Source organism: Canis lupus, chromosome 12 (assembly GCF_048164855.1).
Source record: "Canis lupus baileyi chromosome 12, mCanLup2.hap1, whole genome shotgun sequence".
NCBI lineage: Eukaryota > Metazoa > Chordata > Mammalia > Carnivora > Canidae > Canis > Canis lupus.
In genome coordinates this window covers 40,754,177-40,769,074 of record NC_132849.1, presented here as the reverse complement: position 1 = coordinate 40,769,074, position 14,898 = coordinate 40,754,177, and the positions used below count along the sequence as shown (strand labels likewise).

Genomic DNA, 14,898 nt, shown 5'->3' with positions numbered 1-14,898 from the left:
GCTTCTTAGATCTGTAGATTTGTTTTTTCCAAATTGGAACTCTGGGGCTCTTGTTTCCTCACATATTTTGTGTTCCATTCCCTCTCGCCTCTCCTTCTGAGACTGTTGTTGTGGGTGTGGCAGGTTGCTTACATTGCTACACAAGTCTACTAGTTCACTGACCCTCTCTCTCTTATGCTACCTCTATTTAAAATATTGTACTTTCACATTCTAGAATTTATAGTTTTTTTTAAAGATTTATTTATTTATTTATTCATGAGAGACACACATACACACACACAGGCAGAGAGACTCAGGCAGAGGGAGAAGCACGCTCCCCGCAGGGAGCCTGATGTGGGACTCGATCCTGGATCCCGGGATCACGCCCTGAGCCAAAGGCAGACTCCCAACCGCTGAGCCACCCAAGCATCCCTATTTTGGGTTCTTTGTTGGTTTCATTAGGTTCTGAGCTTTCTTATCTGTTAAATTCATCATACTTCTTTTTCTCTGTAACTCAGCTGAGTGGAGAATCTAATTTCATTTCTTTGGTCAGGGAAGGAAGCAGCAACCACCTTACCTTCCCTATTCTTTTTTTTTTTTTACCCCCTCCGTAGGAAGGACTTTACATTGAATTTTTGTAATATTCTTAACGTTATCAGTATGGATCCTTCTTATACATTTATGCAAAAGTTCTTTTTCCTTTCATAATAGAAGGAAGGATTTTTTGTAAGTTTTGTTAACTGTTGTTTATGACAAAAGTAGTCAGTAGGATCTTGGAACATTCATCCAGCAACTATTAAGTGTCCACCATATACCAGGCATATTGCTAGAAGGTAATGATGAACAGGACAGATAGGGCCTCTGGCATCCTGGAAGTATTAGTATTGTACCTAAGCTACCTTGCCTGGTTGTAGATTACATATCTTAACTAGTTTCTGTCCTCCATCCGCTTGAGACATTACCTCCTCTGTAAGAGTACAGAAGGTGACTTCTCAGACCATGAATTTTGTAGAAGTAGATTTTTAAATTAGCTTTAAAGATATGAAGTTCATTGTTTCATTGCAGCCTCAAACAGACCATTTAACATGGAATATTTGTTTTGTGGTGTTGCTTGCCCAATAGTACTCCCTTATTTACAAAATGAGTATTTCTCCATAAAATATCATATTTATATTAAGTGAAATAAATATATAATGCCCAGTTCACATAAGGTTAACTGTCATAAGTAGCTATTTCTTTTCTTTTTTTTTTTTTTTGAAGATTTTATTTATTCATGAGAGACACAAAGAGGCAGAGACATAAGCAGAGGGAGAAGCAGGCTCCATGCAGGACTGATGTGGGACTCTCTCCCAGGACCCTGGGATCACGACTTGAGCCCAAGGCAGATGCTCAACCATTGAGCCACCCAGGCGTCCCATAAGTAGCTATTTCTTTTTTTTTTTTTTTTTAAAGATTTTATTTATTTATTCATAGACACAGAGGGAGAGAGGCAGAGACACAGGGAGAGGGAGAAGCGGGCTCCATGCAGGGAGCCTGATGTGGGACTCGATCCCGGGTCTCCAGGATCACAACCCAGGCTGCAGGCGGCGCCAAACCGCTGCACCACCAGGGCTGCCCAAGTAGCTATTTCTAAAAAGCCTTCTTACGAGCCATCTAAATGTTAAGTAATTCCACTTACAGTCATCATAAAACCAGAGACATTTCATTTTGAAAACTTAACTTTTTTCAAGTCAATTATATAACTTTTTAAAGATTTTTATTTCATCATTTATAAAATAAGGAAATTGGAGTAGATGGTATTTTGAGAGCCATTCCAGATTCAGCATTGTATATCTGATTCTGAAGCAGACATTTACAGGTAAGTGATTTTTTTTTATAATAATGATACATTGTTTTATATTTCATTTAATGTTTTAAATTTTCCAATATATAATCTTTTGACTATGAATTACATTTTTGTCTAAACATCACTACCAAAACCTGAAAAGTTTTGAGAAGTTACTACATGGGTAGGGATCATTGCAATTGCAATGCTTTAGCGTCCAATCAATCTCTTCCTTGGAGAGCCGATATAAGTTAAGTGCTTATTGGTATAGATACATTTGGTTTTACTATTGGCCTTACCACTTTCTAGTTATTGAACTTGGTAGAGCTACTTAACCTTCCTAAACTTCTCTTTTCATTTGAAAAATGAGGGTTCTGAGCCTACCTGTTTACCTCAGTTATTCTGATGACTAAAGGAGGTATTGAATATAGGCGTTTTAGAATACAGTGGCTTGAATAAGATAGAACTTTATTCATCCTCAAGACCATGTTGGCAGGGTAGCTCTGCTCCCTCATGTCATTCAGGGACTCAAGATTCCTTCCAGCCAGCCTGGCATAATACTAGTTGATAGGTCAAGACTGGTCACTACTACTGTTTTGCCCCACTTTGCAGAAAGTGGGTTGGGGAGGAAGTGCAGAGCAAGCGCTTTCCTTTATGTCACTGAATTACAAATAGCACTGGAGGGAATAGCTAAAGGCTGTAATAACATCTGGGAATGTCTGTCCTCTGGGCAGTCGTGTACATAACTAAAATCTGTTGCTCTGGAAGAAATGCTGGACTCCGCTGGACAAATTCTGCCATAGCTGCTTCTGCTATTCCTATTATTAGTGCTATTACTATCACACAGAATTACACCCTACACTATGGTACAAGTCTTTATACAACTCCATTTATATGCACTAGGATGGGGGAAGAGTAGAAAAGATGAGAATACATTTGTTATTTTTTTTAATCTAGAGTTGCCTCCACCCCTCCCCCCAAAGTAAGAGAAAATGGGAAATGTGAGTGGTGCTGTATTAAATACAATTATTGTGTTTAAAACAGCACATAGACTAATCACTTCATTTGATAGTCAGCTGCAGAAAGCTGTTCCAACATTCTTCAGAAGATAGTGTACTGGTCTTCTGTGAGGTACCTTTCTGTGAGATTTTTAAGGGTTAGTTTCAGTTATTCCTGACTTTGGCTTTATTACCTGAGTTCAGAACTTAACACTAGGCAAAATTCAGCTACCCATGTAGTATTTAGTATGTATTTGAAAAAACTTCTATTACCTGTGTAACTCACTACCTTGCTTAGTAGTAAAGGTATATCAAGCAGAGTCTTTCAGGTAAGAAATTTATAGAAGTTGAATACCTTATTGCTAGGTTACAAAAAAATTGGTGTTGTAGTTTTGAGATCGTAAACATCTCTGTTCAAAGAAAGGGAGAAAAACTGTCAGGATGTCTTTTATGACCTTTTATTCCATACTTTTACAATGTACTAAAGGAGTTTTTATTTTGAAGCAAATAGATAATTTTTTTACTTAGAAGGAATTTAGTCTTTTCTCTGCTATACACGTACTTTATTTTAATCCCAATTAAAAAAAAGTTCACTAATAAAGTAAATGCACTTAAACTGTTGCTTCACAGACATAATCATAAAGTGATCTTCTCTTTGTAAGCATCTCTTGTGCATTAAAGTGACTTCACTGGCAAGATTTTTCTTCTCTTACCATTTTTAAGGAGCACATTTTGTGTGTTAAATGAAGTACCACATTAAAATCTTCTAGGATGTTAGGTTAGACTAGGTGACCTTTAAGTCTCATCCAACTCTTTATCTATGTAAGAATTCCTTCCAGAACAGTCTGCAGAATGACCATTCATTCTTTCTTGGTATATATCTATAGTGGGGAGTGTAGGTCTTTGTTCATTTCATTTTTGGACAGTTTTATTCAGCATGATCAATACTGTCAAGGTCACACTTTGCATGTGCCCAGAGTACTTTTTGCTTTTCAAAATTTAGTCTTTCCAGCAGTCCAATTGTTAGCTAATAACCTGGGATTATGAAGATTATGAAAACTATTTGGAGTTCTGTCCTTTCACTGTAAGTCATGATTTAGGAATTTAGAGGCCCCCACCTAGGGCACCAGTCTGTTCCACAGCCTGGTGATTCCAGTCCAATCCTAGAACAAAATGGGTATTCAGCAGATACAGGGTATAATTTCTGCCTAGACTGCTGCTAAGAAAAGGGGTACTGTATTTGACGAATGACGTGGGATTGCAGGGCCTTAAATAGCTAAGGATTCGAGGAGCTGGGCTTATGTTGAGTCAGAAAAGCCCAGGCATACTGGGAGATGGGGAGCACCACAGAGTTGGCTTTACCTCAGACTAAATAAAGATTCATCAGAATGGTAAATGAGAGCTTGGGGCATGATGGCAATATTGATTCTCTGTGACCATGAGGGGGAACCTCTCATCTTTGTGTTTTCAGACACAGTGGAACACTTAAGAGATAGTAATTAGTGGTCTCTAAAAGATTCTCAGAAATGCTTCTATAAAGCATTTATTAAATTTTATAAGATTAGTTTTTCTTCTATACTAGTTTCTATTCTAGACTAGAAAAAACAAGATACTATTCTCACATTTTTCTATACGTTTTAAAATTTGAATTCTGTAGCTCTTTAGAGACCTTACAACCTTATCTCTCTGTAGTAAATATTTGTAGTCTACCTTCACAGGAGATGTAAATAACATTGACTTAGATAGGTCTTGTCTGATGTTACAAATGATTAATGTGAGTTTGAGATCTAGGCTGTCCAAAAGGTTATATATAACTTTCAGGCACATTCTGAATGGAGTGTTGGATGGCAAGGGAGAGAATGCCATATGATATGCTCCTGGACAAACAGTCTGGATTTATTTTGACATTTGGGATCCACAGGATACATGTATTAGAAATTGCATTTAAAAGGTGAGGGTTGAGTTTGGGATTTATAGGCTTTAAGATTTTTAACTCTTTTCTGTGGTACAACACACAATTAGCAGTCAACTTCATCTTTCGAGTTAAGGGAAGGGCATCTTGCATTTCAGTTCTTTGTAAAAACTGTAAAGTATCATTTGGAAAGCACAGTGGAGCTGATCCAAATTAGTAAGCCATAGATGGTGACTTCACACATGTCCTCTGGGCTGAGGTATGTAATTCAGTGATTCATTTTGGGAGTTGATGGCACTTTATACTTAGACATTTCCTGCTGCGGGTCCAAGCCTGGAGGACTCTGCCATGATCTTCTCCATCATGAAGTCTTTACATAGAGGCTTGGCTTCCCAAGACTTTGGAATGGAAGTTATAATTATTTGAGTGGATATGGACTCTTTGAAAATCTGATGAAACCTACAGACATTTAACAAAGTACCTCTGTATACTTTTTCAAGAGGGTCCTGTGTTTATTTACCCCTTGAAGGCTATCCTTCTAGGACTTGACATTAGGTTAAACATCCATGCATGCCCTAAAGTGAATCGCAGCTCTGGGAAAGTCACTTAATGGGATCTGTGGGCTATCTGTTTTATTCTGTTAAGATGTTAACACTATGATTCCATAATTCTTTGGACATAAAACATTTCTAACTTTTCCTTAACTAATCTTCCCTTTAACCTGTTTTTTTCTTGGTCCTGTGTTTATTTTGAAGTCCTTTTATTCATTTGTGTCATATTCTTTAAAAAAAAAAAGTTTTTGTGAAATGTAACAAACGTATCCAAAGTTAGTAGAACATAAATGCACACTTTAAAATGGTCTATTGAAGTGAAAGTATCAACCAGGTCAAGAACTAGAGTATTAACGGTCTTCCAGCAAGCTACCTTGCTTGCATGTCATAACCATCTCCTCTTTGATAGCAGTAGCCACTAATCTGACCTGTAAGATGGTCATTCCTTGCTGTTCTTTATAATTTTACTCCTAAAATATCTTAGTTACTGTTTTAAAAACTTTTACATATGACACTCTTTGTTTTGCTTCTCTCAGCATTATGCTTGTATGCCATCTGTGTTGAAGATACATGTAGCTTATTCACTTTAATTGTTGGTTCATATTCCATTATATGTTGGTACTACTGTGCATCTGCTATATACTTCTATAAAGGTTTTCATGGTGTTGCCAGAGGTTTTTTTTGTTTGTTTGTTTGTTTGTTTGTTTTTTAAATTTTTATTTATTTACTTATGATAGTCACAGAGAGAGAGAGAGAGGCAGAGACACAGGCAGAGGGAGAAGCAGGCTCCATGCATCGGGAGCCTGATATGGGATTCGATCCCGGGTCTCCAGGATCACGCCCTGGGCCAAAGGCAGGCGCCAAACCGCTGCGCCACCCAGGGATCCCTGTTTGTTTGTTTTTAAAGATTTTATTTATTTATTCATGAGAGACCCAGAGAGAGAGAGGCAGAGAGACACAAGCAGAGGGAGAAGCAGGCACCATGCAGGGAGCCCGATGCCAGACTCGATCCCGGGACTCCAGGATCATATACTGGGCCGAAAGCAGGCGCTAAACTGCTGAGCCACCCAGGCGTCCCATGAAGTTTTGACTTTCTTATCTTTTCACTGCCTCAGACCAGTTTTCTCTCCATTAATAAATAGTGAAGTTATATTTTAATTAGTAAATTTGCTACATATAAATTATTTGAAAATTTAAATAAGGGATTGAAATCAATAATCAAGTTTTCTTATTTTCTGTTTTCACAAAACTACAGTCTGTAATATACTTTATTCTAAATATTTCATATATATTATATGCCTGCTTATCAGAAAAGTTAATTAAACCAATTCAGCAATTATTTATTTTCTAGGCGCCAGGCACTGTTGTAGGTGCTAGGGCTATAGAACTTTATAAACATATAGTTATTTTATTCTTTATGTATTGTTAACAGATGTATGTGTTTAAAAAGATCATAATACAGAAAGGTATAAAATGAAAATTTGACTTTGTCCCCTTAGCCCTATACTCCGTGTTAAATTTCTGACTAACCTTTCTAGAAAGTAATCACCTTTATATCTACAGCCTTAAAAAATTACACAGTGGAATCTTCTTGCATGTCTTTTATACCTTTTTCTCTTTAAGTTAATAATATATCGTGAAGATTTTGGTGAAAGCTAGCATTTATTAGGAAACCGTGAGAAACCTAAATGAATAAAATGAAAAATAGAAACAATACCTTTGTATTCTCATTCTTCCAGACTAATTTCTTTTTTCTAATTTATTATAGACTCAATAATCTTGAGAAATACTGTGCCTTTGACTTACTAGATATCAAATTTATTTACACGATATGATAAAATTTACCTATGGGAAATCATAACTTTAAATTGTTACATGTCTATATTGCTTATTCCTTAGGCACTGCTGGAGACCATGTTTGGTGTAAAAGTGATTATAACAGGTGATGCGTTTGTTCCTGGGGAAAGAAGTGTCATCATCATGAATCATCGGACAAGAATGGACTGGATGTTCCTGTGGAATTGTCTGATGAGATATAGCTACCTCAGATTGGAGAAAATTTGCCTTAAAGCCAGCCTCAAAAGTGTTCCTGGGTTTGGTACGTTATTCACAAATTATTTTACATTGTTCATTCCTTTAATAACTTGTTAAATGCTACTTAAGTATTAAAGTCATTCCCATTTTTTTCTCACTAGTGTAAAACCATGTATCACAACAGATTAACATCTTTTTAAAAATATTTAATGTTGAGAGAAGTTTATGAATTAATAGTTCAGTAACTTTTTAAAAAAGATTTTATTTATTTATTTATGAGAGACACAGAGAAAGAGAGACAAAGACATAGGCAGAGGGAGAAGCAGGCTCCCCTCAGGGAGTCCAATGTAGAACTCGATCCCGGGACTCCAGGATCATGCCCTGTGCCAAAGGCAGATGCTCAACCACTGAGCCACTCAGGCATCCCAGAGGTTTGTACTCTCAAGACAGTCGATTTCTTACATGGCAACTAACTTCCTTTAGAGTAAACATCCCTATAAAACCAGCATGAAACTGCAAGGCATTTTATGACCTCACCTCAGAATTCATATAGTGTCACACACACTATATTATTGGTGAAGGCTGTCACTATCTTCAGAGATTCTAGGAGAGATCACTGACCTCAGTTCTTGAGAGAAATGTCAAAGATCATATCAGTATTTCCAAAACTGCTGCATCCCTAAAAGGACTGATCAAGAAAGAAAAGAGAAAGTGCATGCTACCAGTAGCAAGAATGATAATATCTGTTTATTGTTCCTGATTCTATATAAAATATAGCAAGAGAATATTAAAAACTTATGCAAATGAGTTTGAAAATTTATGTGAAATCAGGAAATTACATACAAAAAAATGTAACTGACAATTCTAGCAACAATGAAGAAAAATTAAAAGTCTTCTTCCAAAGCGTTTTTGAGGACAATGGCAGCAGCCTGATTTTTCTCAGACTTAAAAAAAAGTGATCAAATAAACAATCAGAGGAAATAAAAATAGGTATCACTCATCTCTTCAGAATGACTGGAAGACAAAGAATACCTTAACTAGAGAAATCTAAAAGATTCCTTTTGACCTGCCACTGTTGCAAGCCTGTGCATGCTAAGACTCGGGAGGTAAGGCTTAAAAGTAGAGGGGCGTGGACAACTAAGCATCCTCAACAAGACAAAGTCTAATACTAAATGCCAGAATATTGAACATAGGTCAGGACGTCAGGGTTCACAGCACATGATGTAGGGAAATGATTAGAAAGACAGTGGGACCTGAAGAGGCAGTCTCAGAAAAGCATTGCTTCTGAGGGAGAATCAGATACAAAGAGAGGAATTAGTTCCTCATGGAGATGTGGCAGTGAGGAAAACAAGGAAATGAAAAAATCCTGCAGGAATAAAAAGAGTAGCAAAATAATAGCCATTTTTTGCTCCTCCGCCAATAAAGCCACAAAAAATGAACTGCCAAAATAATTTTATATCTATAAAAGAAATATTTTGAGAACATACCTGAAAAATACAAAACCTGCACTGTAACACAACACTCTCAACTGAATTGACGTGCCATCAAATAAACATTTGGGAGTATGGGGGGAGAAAACCCACTTTGAGAAATACAGAGAACAGTTATCATCAAGAAAACAAGAAAAATGAGAATTGATTGAAGTCAAGGGAAAAAAAAATAGGACAGAAAGGCAAAATCCTACCAGGAATGTACAGAAAAATAAAAATGAGGGATCCCTGGGTGGCGCAGCAGTTTGGCGCCTGCCTTTGACCCAGGGCGCGATCCTGGAGACCTGGGATCGAATCCCACGTCGGGCTCCCGGTGCATGGAGCCTGCTTCTCCCTCTGCCTGTGTCTCTGCCTCTCTCTCTCTCTCTCTCTCTCTCTCTGTGACTATCATAAATAAATAAATAAAATTTAAAAAAAAATAAAATAAAAATGAAATGAGGGAAAAAATTGTTAGAAAGTAGTTGAAATGGAAGATAATCAAAGGAGGTCTGACACATATAATTACACCCCCTAAAGAAGATAATAAAAACTATAACCCAAGAAAACATTTGGGTATAAAGGATGGCATGAGGGGCACTTCAGGATGATAGCAGACCGACTGCCCAGTGAAATGGTGAAAATTCTACAATAAGTCATTTAAAGTCTCTGGAGATGGTCCCAGGGACATGCAATGAATCAACACTTACTGTTTACCAAGATTTGTTAAGAACAATGAGAATCTATGGTATTTGAAACAACACATACTCCTTTCCTTCTACTTCCCAGTTTAGTCAGACAAAAACTCCACTCCAGACTGGTACATAAAACAAAACAAAACAAAACAGGCCTCCCTCCCTCCCTGGCTCCTTGTTGGATGGCTTTCTTCCACAGGTTCTCACTATCTTCATTTGAATAACTTCATCTTGATTATATAGTGACTGGGTTGTGTGGTTTTCAAGAAAGCAAATTAGGTTAGAAGTCTCTGGCAAAATAAAAATTTTACATATGTATGTGATGGAATGATGAATTTTACATAGAAGAAAAGTGGCTGCATTATCACATAATGCTAAAGTTTTATTTCCATTTAATATAGTACATAGTATATTTAAATCTGCATTCTCCAGATAAGTATTCTATATTTAGGTTTGAGTCAAAGTAATACCTATCTCCTATTGTGAAGTTAACTTTAGAGACAAACATGTTTAGGCAGGAACTAGGAGCCGTTAAGTTCTCTTTTTTAATGTCCTATATACTGCTTTAATAGGCTTTGCTGGTCCACATTTCATTTAAGAGCTTATGTTAAATTAAAAACCTATATAAACAAAAAATGAACATGATAAGCATGTGTGGGTCATGTACAGCAAATAGGGGAGGAGTAAAAATGTAGAGCTTTAGAATGTGGCCCAACTTAAGTTTTTATTAGCTTAAAATGGACTGTTACAAATGTAAGTAGTCTTATGTAAGTCTCATGGTAAGTCTAAAGCAAAACCTTATAGTAGATGACACATACGAGAGAAAGGAATTTGAGCATACCAGGAGAGAAAATCTCAAATCATAAAGGAAGAGAACAAGAGAAGAGGGAAACAAAGGAACTATGAAATAGCCAGAAAACAATGAACAAGATGGGCAATAAGTATGTACTTATCAATACCTACTTTAAATGTGAATGAACTAAATTCTCCAATTAGAAGACACAGTGGCTGACAAGAACTATCTAATATGCTGCCTATAAGAAACTCACCTCAGAAGAACACACACAGACTGAAAGTGAAGGGATGGAAAAGATGCACCTAGAGAAAGGTAAAGACTAAGAGAAAAGGTCATGATGTAATGATAAAGGGGTCACTGAATAAGACGATAGTAGTACAAAAATAGTGCAGGACTTCAAAACTCACTTTTTTCAATGAATAGATCATCCAGACAGAAAATCAATAAGAAAACATTGGCTTTAAATGACATGTTAGCCCAAATGGACTTTACAGACATGTATGGAACATTTCATCCAAATTCAACAGAATACACATTCTTTTTAAGCAACACATGGAAACATTCTGTAGGATATGTCATCTGTAAGGCCACAAAACCCTTCTTTTTTTTTTTTTTTTTAGTTTTTATTTAAATACCAGGTAGTCAATGCAGTATAATATTAATTTCAGATGTATGATTTAATGATTCAGCACTTCCACTCATCACCCAGTGCTCCTCACAAAAGGTGCACTCCTTAATCCCTGTCACCTATTTCACCCATCCCCCCTCTCCCCCACATCCCCTCTGGTAACCATCAGTTTGTTCTCTGTAGTTGAGAGTCTCTTGCTTCATGTTCCTCTCAATAAATTTAAGAAGATTGAAATCATGAAGCATCTTTCTGGTCACAATAATAGGAAACTAAAAGCCATTACAAAAAGAAAACTGGAAAACTCAATTATGTGGAGATTGACAAAGTGGTTGCTCGGTAGTATATTGTTTAAAGAAGAAATCAAAAGATCAAAAAAAAAAATACCTTGAGGCAAGTGGGAATACAACGCACCAAAAAATAAGTAACTTTTGGGATGTGGCAATAGCAGTTCTGAAAGGGAAGTTCATAGTGATAAATGCCTACATCAAGAAATAAGAAAGCTGTCAAATAACCGAACTTTGCACCTCAAGGAATTAGAAGAACAAATGAAGCTCAAAATTAATACAGGAAGGAAATAACAAGAACCAGGTGCAAATAAATAAAACAGTAAAAAGACAATTTGTAAATATAATCAAATTTTTGGAAAATGTAATCAAAATGGACAAACCTTTGGCTAGAATCACCCAAGAAAGAGAGATCACAAATAGAATTAGAAATGAAAGAAGAGATGTAAAAACTGATACTATAGAAATACAAAGGATCATAAGAGACTGCTATGAACAGTTGTATACCAACAATTTGGACAACCTAGAAGAAATAGATAAATTCCTAAAAGTGTAAAACCTAGCAAGACTGAATCATGAAGAAATAAAAAATCTGAACAAATTTAACTCATACACCATGATAAAGTAGGTTTTATTCTGGGGGATGCAAGGATGGTATACTATCTGCAAATTAATCAATGTGATATTACCACATTAACAAAATGAGGGATACATATCATCATATCATCTCAGTAGATGCCAAAAAAGCATTTGACAGCATTCAACATCCATTTATGATAAAAGTTCTCAACAAAGTGGGTACTGAGGGAATGTATTTCAATTCATAAAGACCATATATGACAAGTCCATAGCTATTATCATACTAAATGCTGGAAGTTTGAGGCTTTTCCTCTAAAATCAGGAATAAGATAAGAATGCCTACTTTACCACCTTTATTTAGCATACTATTGGAAATGCAGGGTGGGTGGATGCATGGATGGCATCCAAATTAAAGGAAGAAGAAAACTTACTATTTGCTGATTACATGATATTATATGTAGAAAACCTTGAATTTAGTAAAGTTGTAGGATACAAAATCAATATACAAATATCAGAGATATTAAGAAAACATTACCATTTATAACTGTATTAAAGAGGATAAAACACTTTGGAATACATTTAAGGTGATGAGATAACCTGTACACTGAAAACTGATGAAAGAAATCTAAAAGACACAAATGGAAAGATATTTGGTGTTTGTGGATTGGAATAATTACTACCCAAAGCAATGTACAGATTCAATGCAATCTCTTAAATTTCAATTGTATCTTTCATAGAAATAACCAACCCGAAAATTTGTATGGTGCCAAAAAAAGACCCCAAAAGCCAAAGCAAAATCATGAGAAAGAACCTGGTGGCATCACACTTCCTGATTTCAAAGTGTGTTAAAAGTCTATAGTTACCAGAGCAGTATTGGCATAAAAAGAGACACAGAAAGTGGAACAGAATGGAGAATCTAGAACTAAATCTATGCAAATATAGTCAATTAATATATGACAGTGAAACCTGGAATATACAGTACACATTACTGAAGAATAGTGTTGGGAAAACTGGACAGCCGTATGCAAAAGAATGAAATGGACTACTGTCTTACAACATACACAAGAATTAACTCAAAGTAGATTAAAGTTGAATTTAAGAGCTGAAACCATAAAACTTCTAGAAAAAAACATAGGTGATAAGCTCCTGAACATTGGTCTTGATGATGATTTTATGGATTTGACAAAGCAAAAAAAAAAAAAAAAAGAGACAACATTAAACTAAAAATTTTCTGTATAAATGAAGGAAGCCATGAAAGAATGAAAAGGCAATCTACCAAATGGGAGAAAATATTTGCAAATTGTGTATCTGACAGTGGATTAGTATACAAAATATGTAAAGAACTCCTATAATTCAATAGTAAAGTAAAAAGAAAAAATATGCACCAAAAAACCTCCAGCAAATCTTATTTTAAAAATGGGCAGAGGATCTGAGTAAGGTATATTTTGAAAAGGTACTCAATATCACTAATCATCAGGGAAATGTAAATCAAAGCCATAATGATACATCATTATACATAAGTTAGAATAGCTACTGTCAAAAAGATGAGCTGTAGTGTTGGTAAGGATGTGGAAGAAAGGGAACCTCTGTGCATAGTTGGTGGAAATTTAAATTGGTTCAGCCACTATGGAAAGCCATATGGATAGTACTCAAAAAATTAAAAAACAGAACTACATATGATCCAGTAACTCTACTTTTGGGTGTTTATCTGAAGGGAAATAAAACATTAAATTGAAAAGATATATGCACCTCCATGTTCACTGAAGTATTATTTACAATAGCCAAGATATTAAAAAAACCTAACCATCCACATCAGTGAATGGATGGATAAAGAGGATGTGAAATAGGAGGTTGCTGGGAATATGGGGGAGTAGGAGGACCCTAAGCTCACTTCATCCCACTGATACAGCTAGGTAACACTCACCTCGGGGTAAATAACCCAGAAAATAGCCCAAAGACTGACAGAACAAACTCCATAACTAATGTAGAGAAGAGGGCAGGAAAGGTGGAGTTACAGTGGAGAGGGAAACCACAGGACTGTCTGAGAGAGGGAGGGACCTGTGGGCACAGAGAGGGGAGAGAAACAGACTCTCAAACTGGAAAGCCCTCCACGGAAGATGAATGCCTGTAACATTTGGCTTTGAAAACCAAAGGAGCTTCCTTTTGTAAGTTCTTAACACCAGCAGGGCTTAAAGCCTGGAATATTAAAAAAAAAAAAAAAATCAGTGGGTCAACACTTGGAGAGCAGGGAGGAGAGAGAAAATGGAGTCCATGCTTTTAAAGATATAGCATAACAAACAAACAGCCTGAAGAGATACAGTGTAGAAGCAGCAGTTTGAAAAATGCTGTGGGCATATGGAATGGAGAATTATTTACTATTCTCAGATAGGATACCAGAGGGACAGAGATCACTGGAAGACTCCTCCAGATATAAAGGAGTGGGCAGGAGTCATTTCCTTTCCTGTCCCCCAGCATGAACACATGACCACCTGCAGTGCAGAAATTTACTACCAAACTTGCTTAGCTACAGATTTTCTTTGTGGATCCACCTCTTCTAGTCAGGTTTGCATTAGTCACGGGTCTACTGCTGGTTCCCTCCCCCAGAAGACTAGCACAAACCTTGCCCCATACTTTATCTTCTGCTCCTGCAATTTGTGAGGCCTTGGTACCGGCAACTTGTGGGTACAGCAGCAGTGGGTTCCCTCTCATGGAAGATGGGTGTGTAACCTTATTAAAACTGCATGCTCTGCCTGCAGCACATAGCAAATCTGCCCCATCCAATGCATCTTGCCTGGAACCCATTCAAACCAGGGCCATAAGCCTGGCAATGTGCAAGCAGCTGAAACAGGAACACCACTCCAAAGTGACTCCTGCCCTGCCTAACACCACTCAGATTGCAGTCCCAGCAGTGAGCTGGGGGCTGACAGTTGTTGTGACTGTAGGCCCTTGGCCTACCAACAAAAGCTTTTCAGGGGACAACATAGGGATAGCACCCTGCAGTTTAGTGCTCTCTGCATGTCTGACAAACACCTAGTCTTGACTCAGCTCAAGCCCAAGGTGGCCTCAGACTGGCCCACTAACAGTAATAGGACCAAACAGGCAGAGAACCACCACAGATAACTGAACCAAAGGAAAAAGCAGCTCGGCCAAA

At 36.9% G+C, this 14,898-nt stretch overlaps 1 protein-coding gene across 6 annotated transcripts in view; it reads left to right on the top strand.

The window, feature by feature from the left end:
- The window catches only part of LCLAT1 (lysocardiolipin acyltransferase 1), a 192,713-nt gene that overhangs the window by 72,855 nt on the left and 104,960 nt on the right, over window positions 1-14,898 (top strand). For all 6 annotated transcript variants that reach the window (XM_072770666.1, XM_072770663.1, XM_072770662.1 and 3 more), the window contains one exon: window positions 7,165-7,363. In XM_072770666.1, the coding sequence (XP_072626767.1) occupies window positions 7,180-7,363 (184 nt within the window). In that variant the 5' untranslated portion in view covers window positions 7,165-7,179. The remainder of the gene's footprint in view (window positions 1-7,164; window positions 7,364-14,898) is intronic.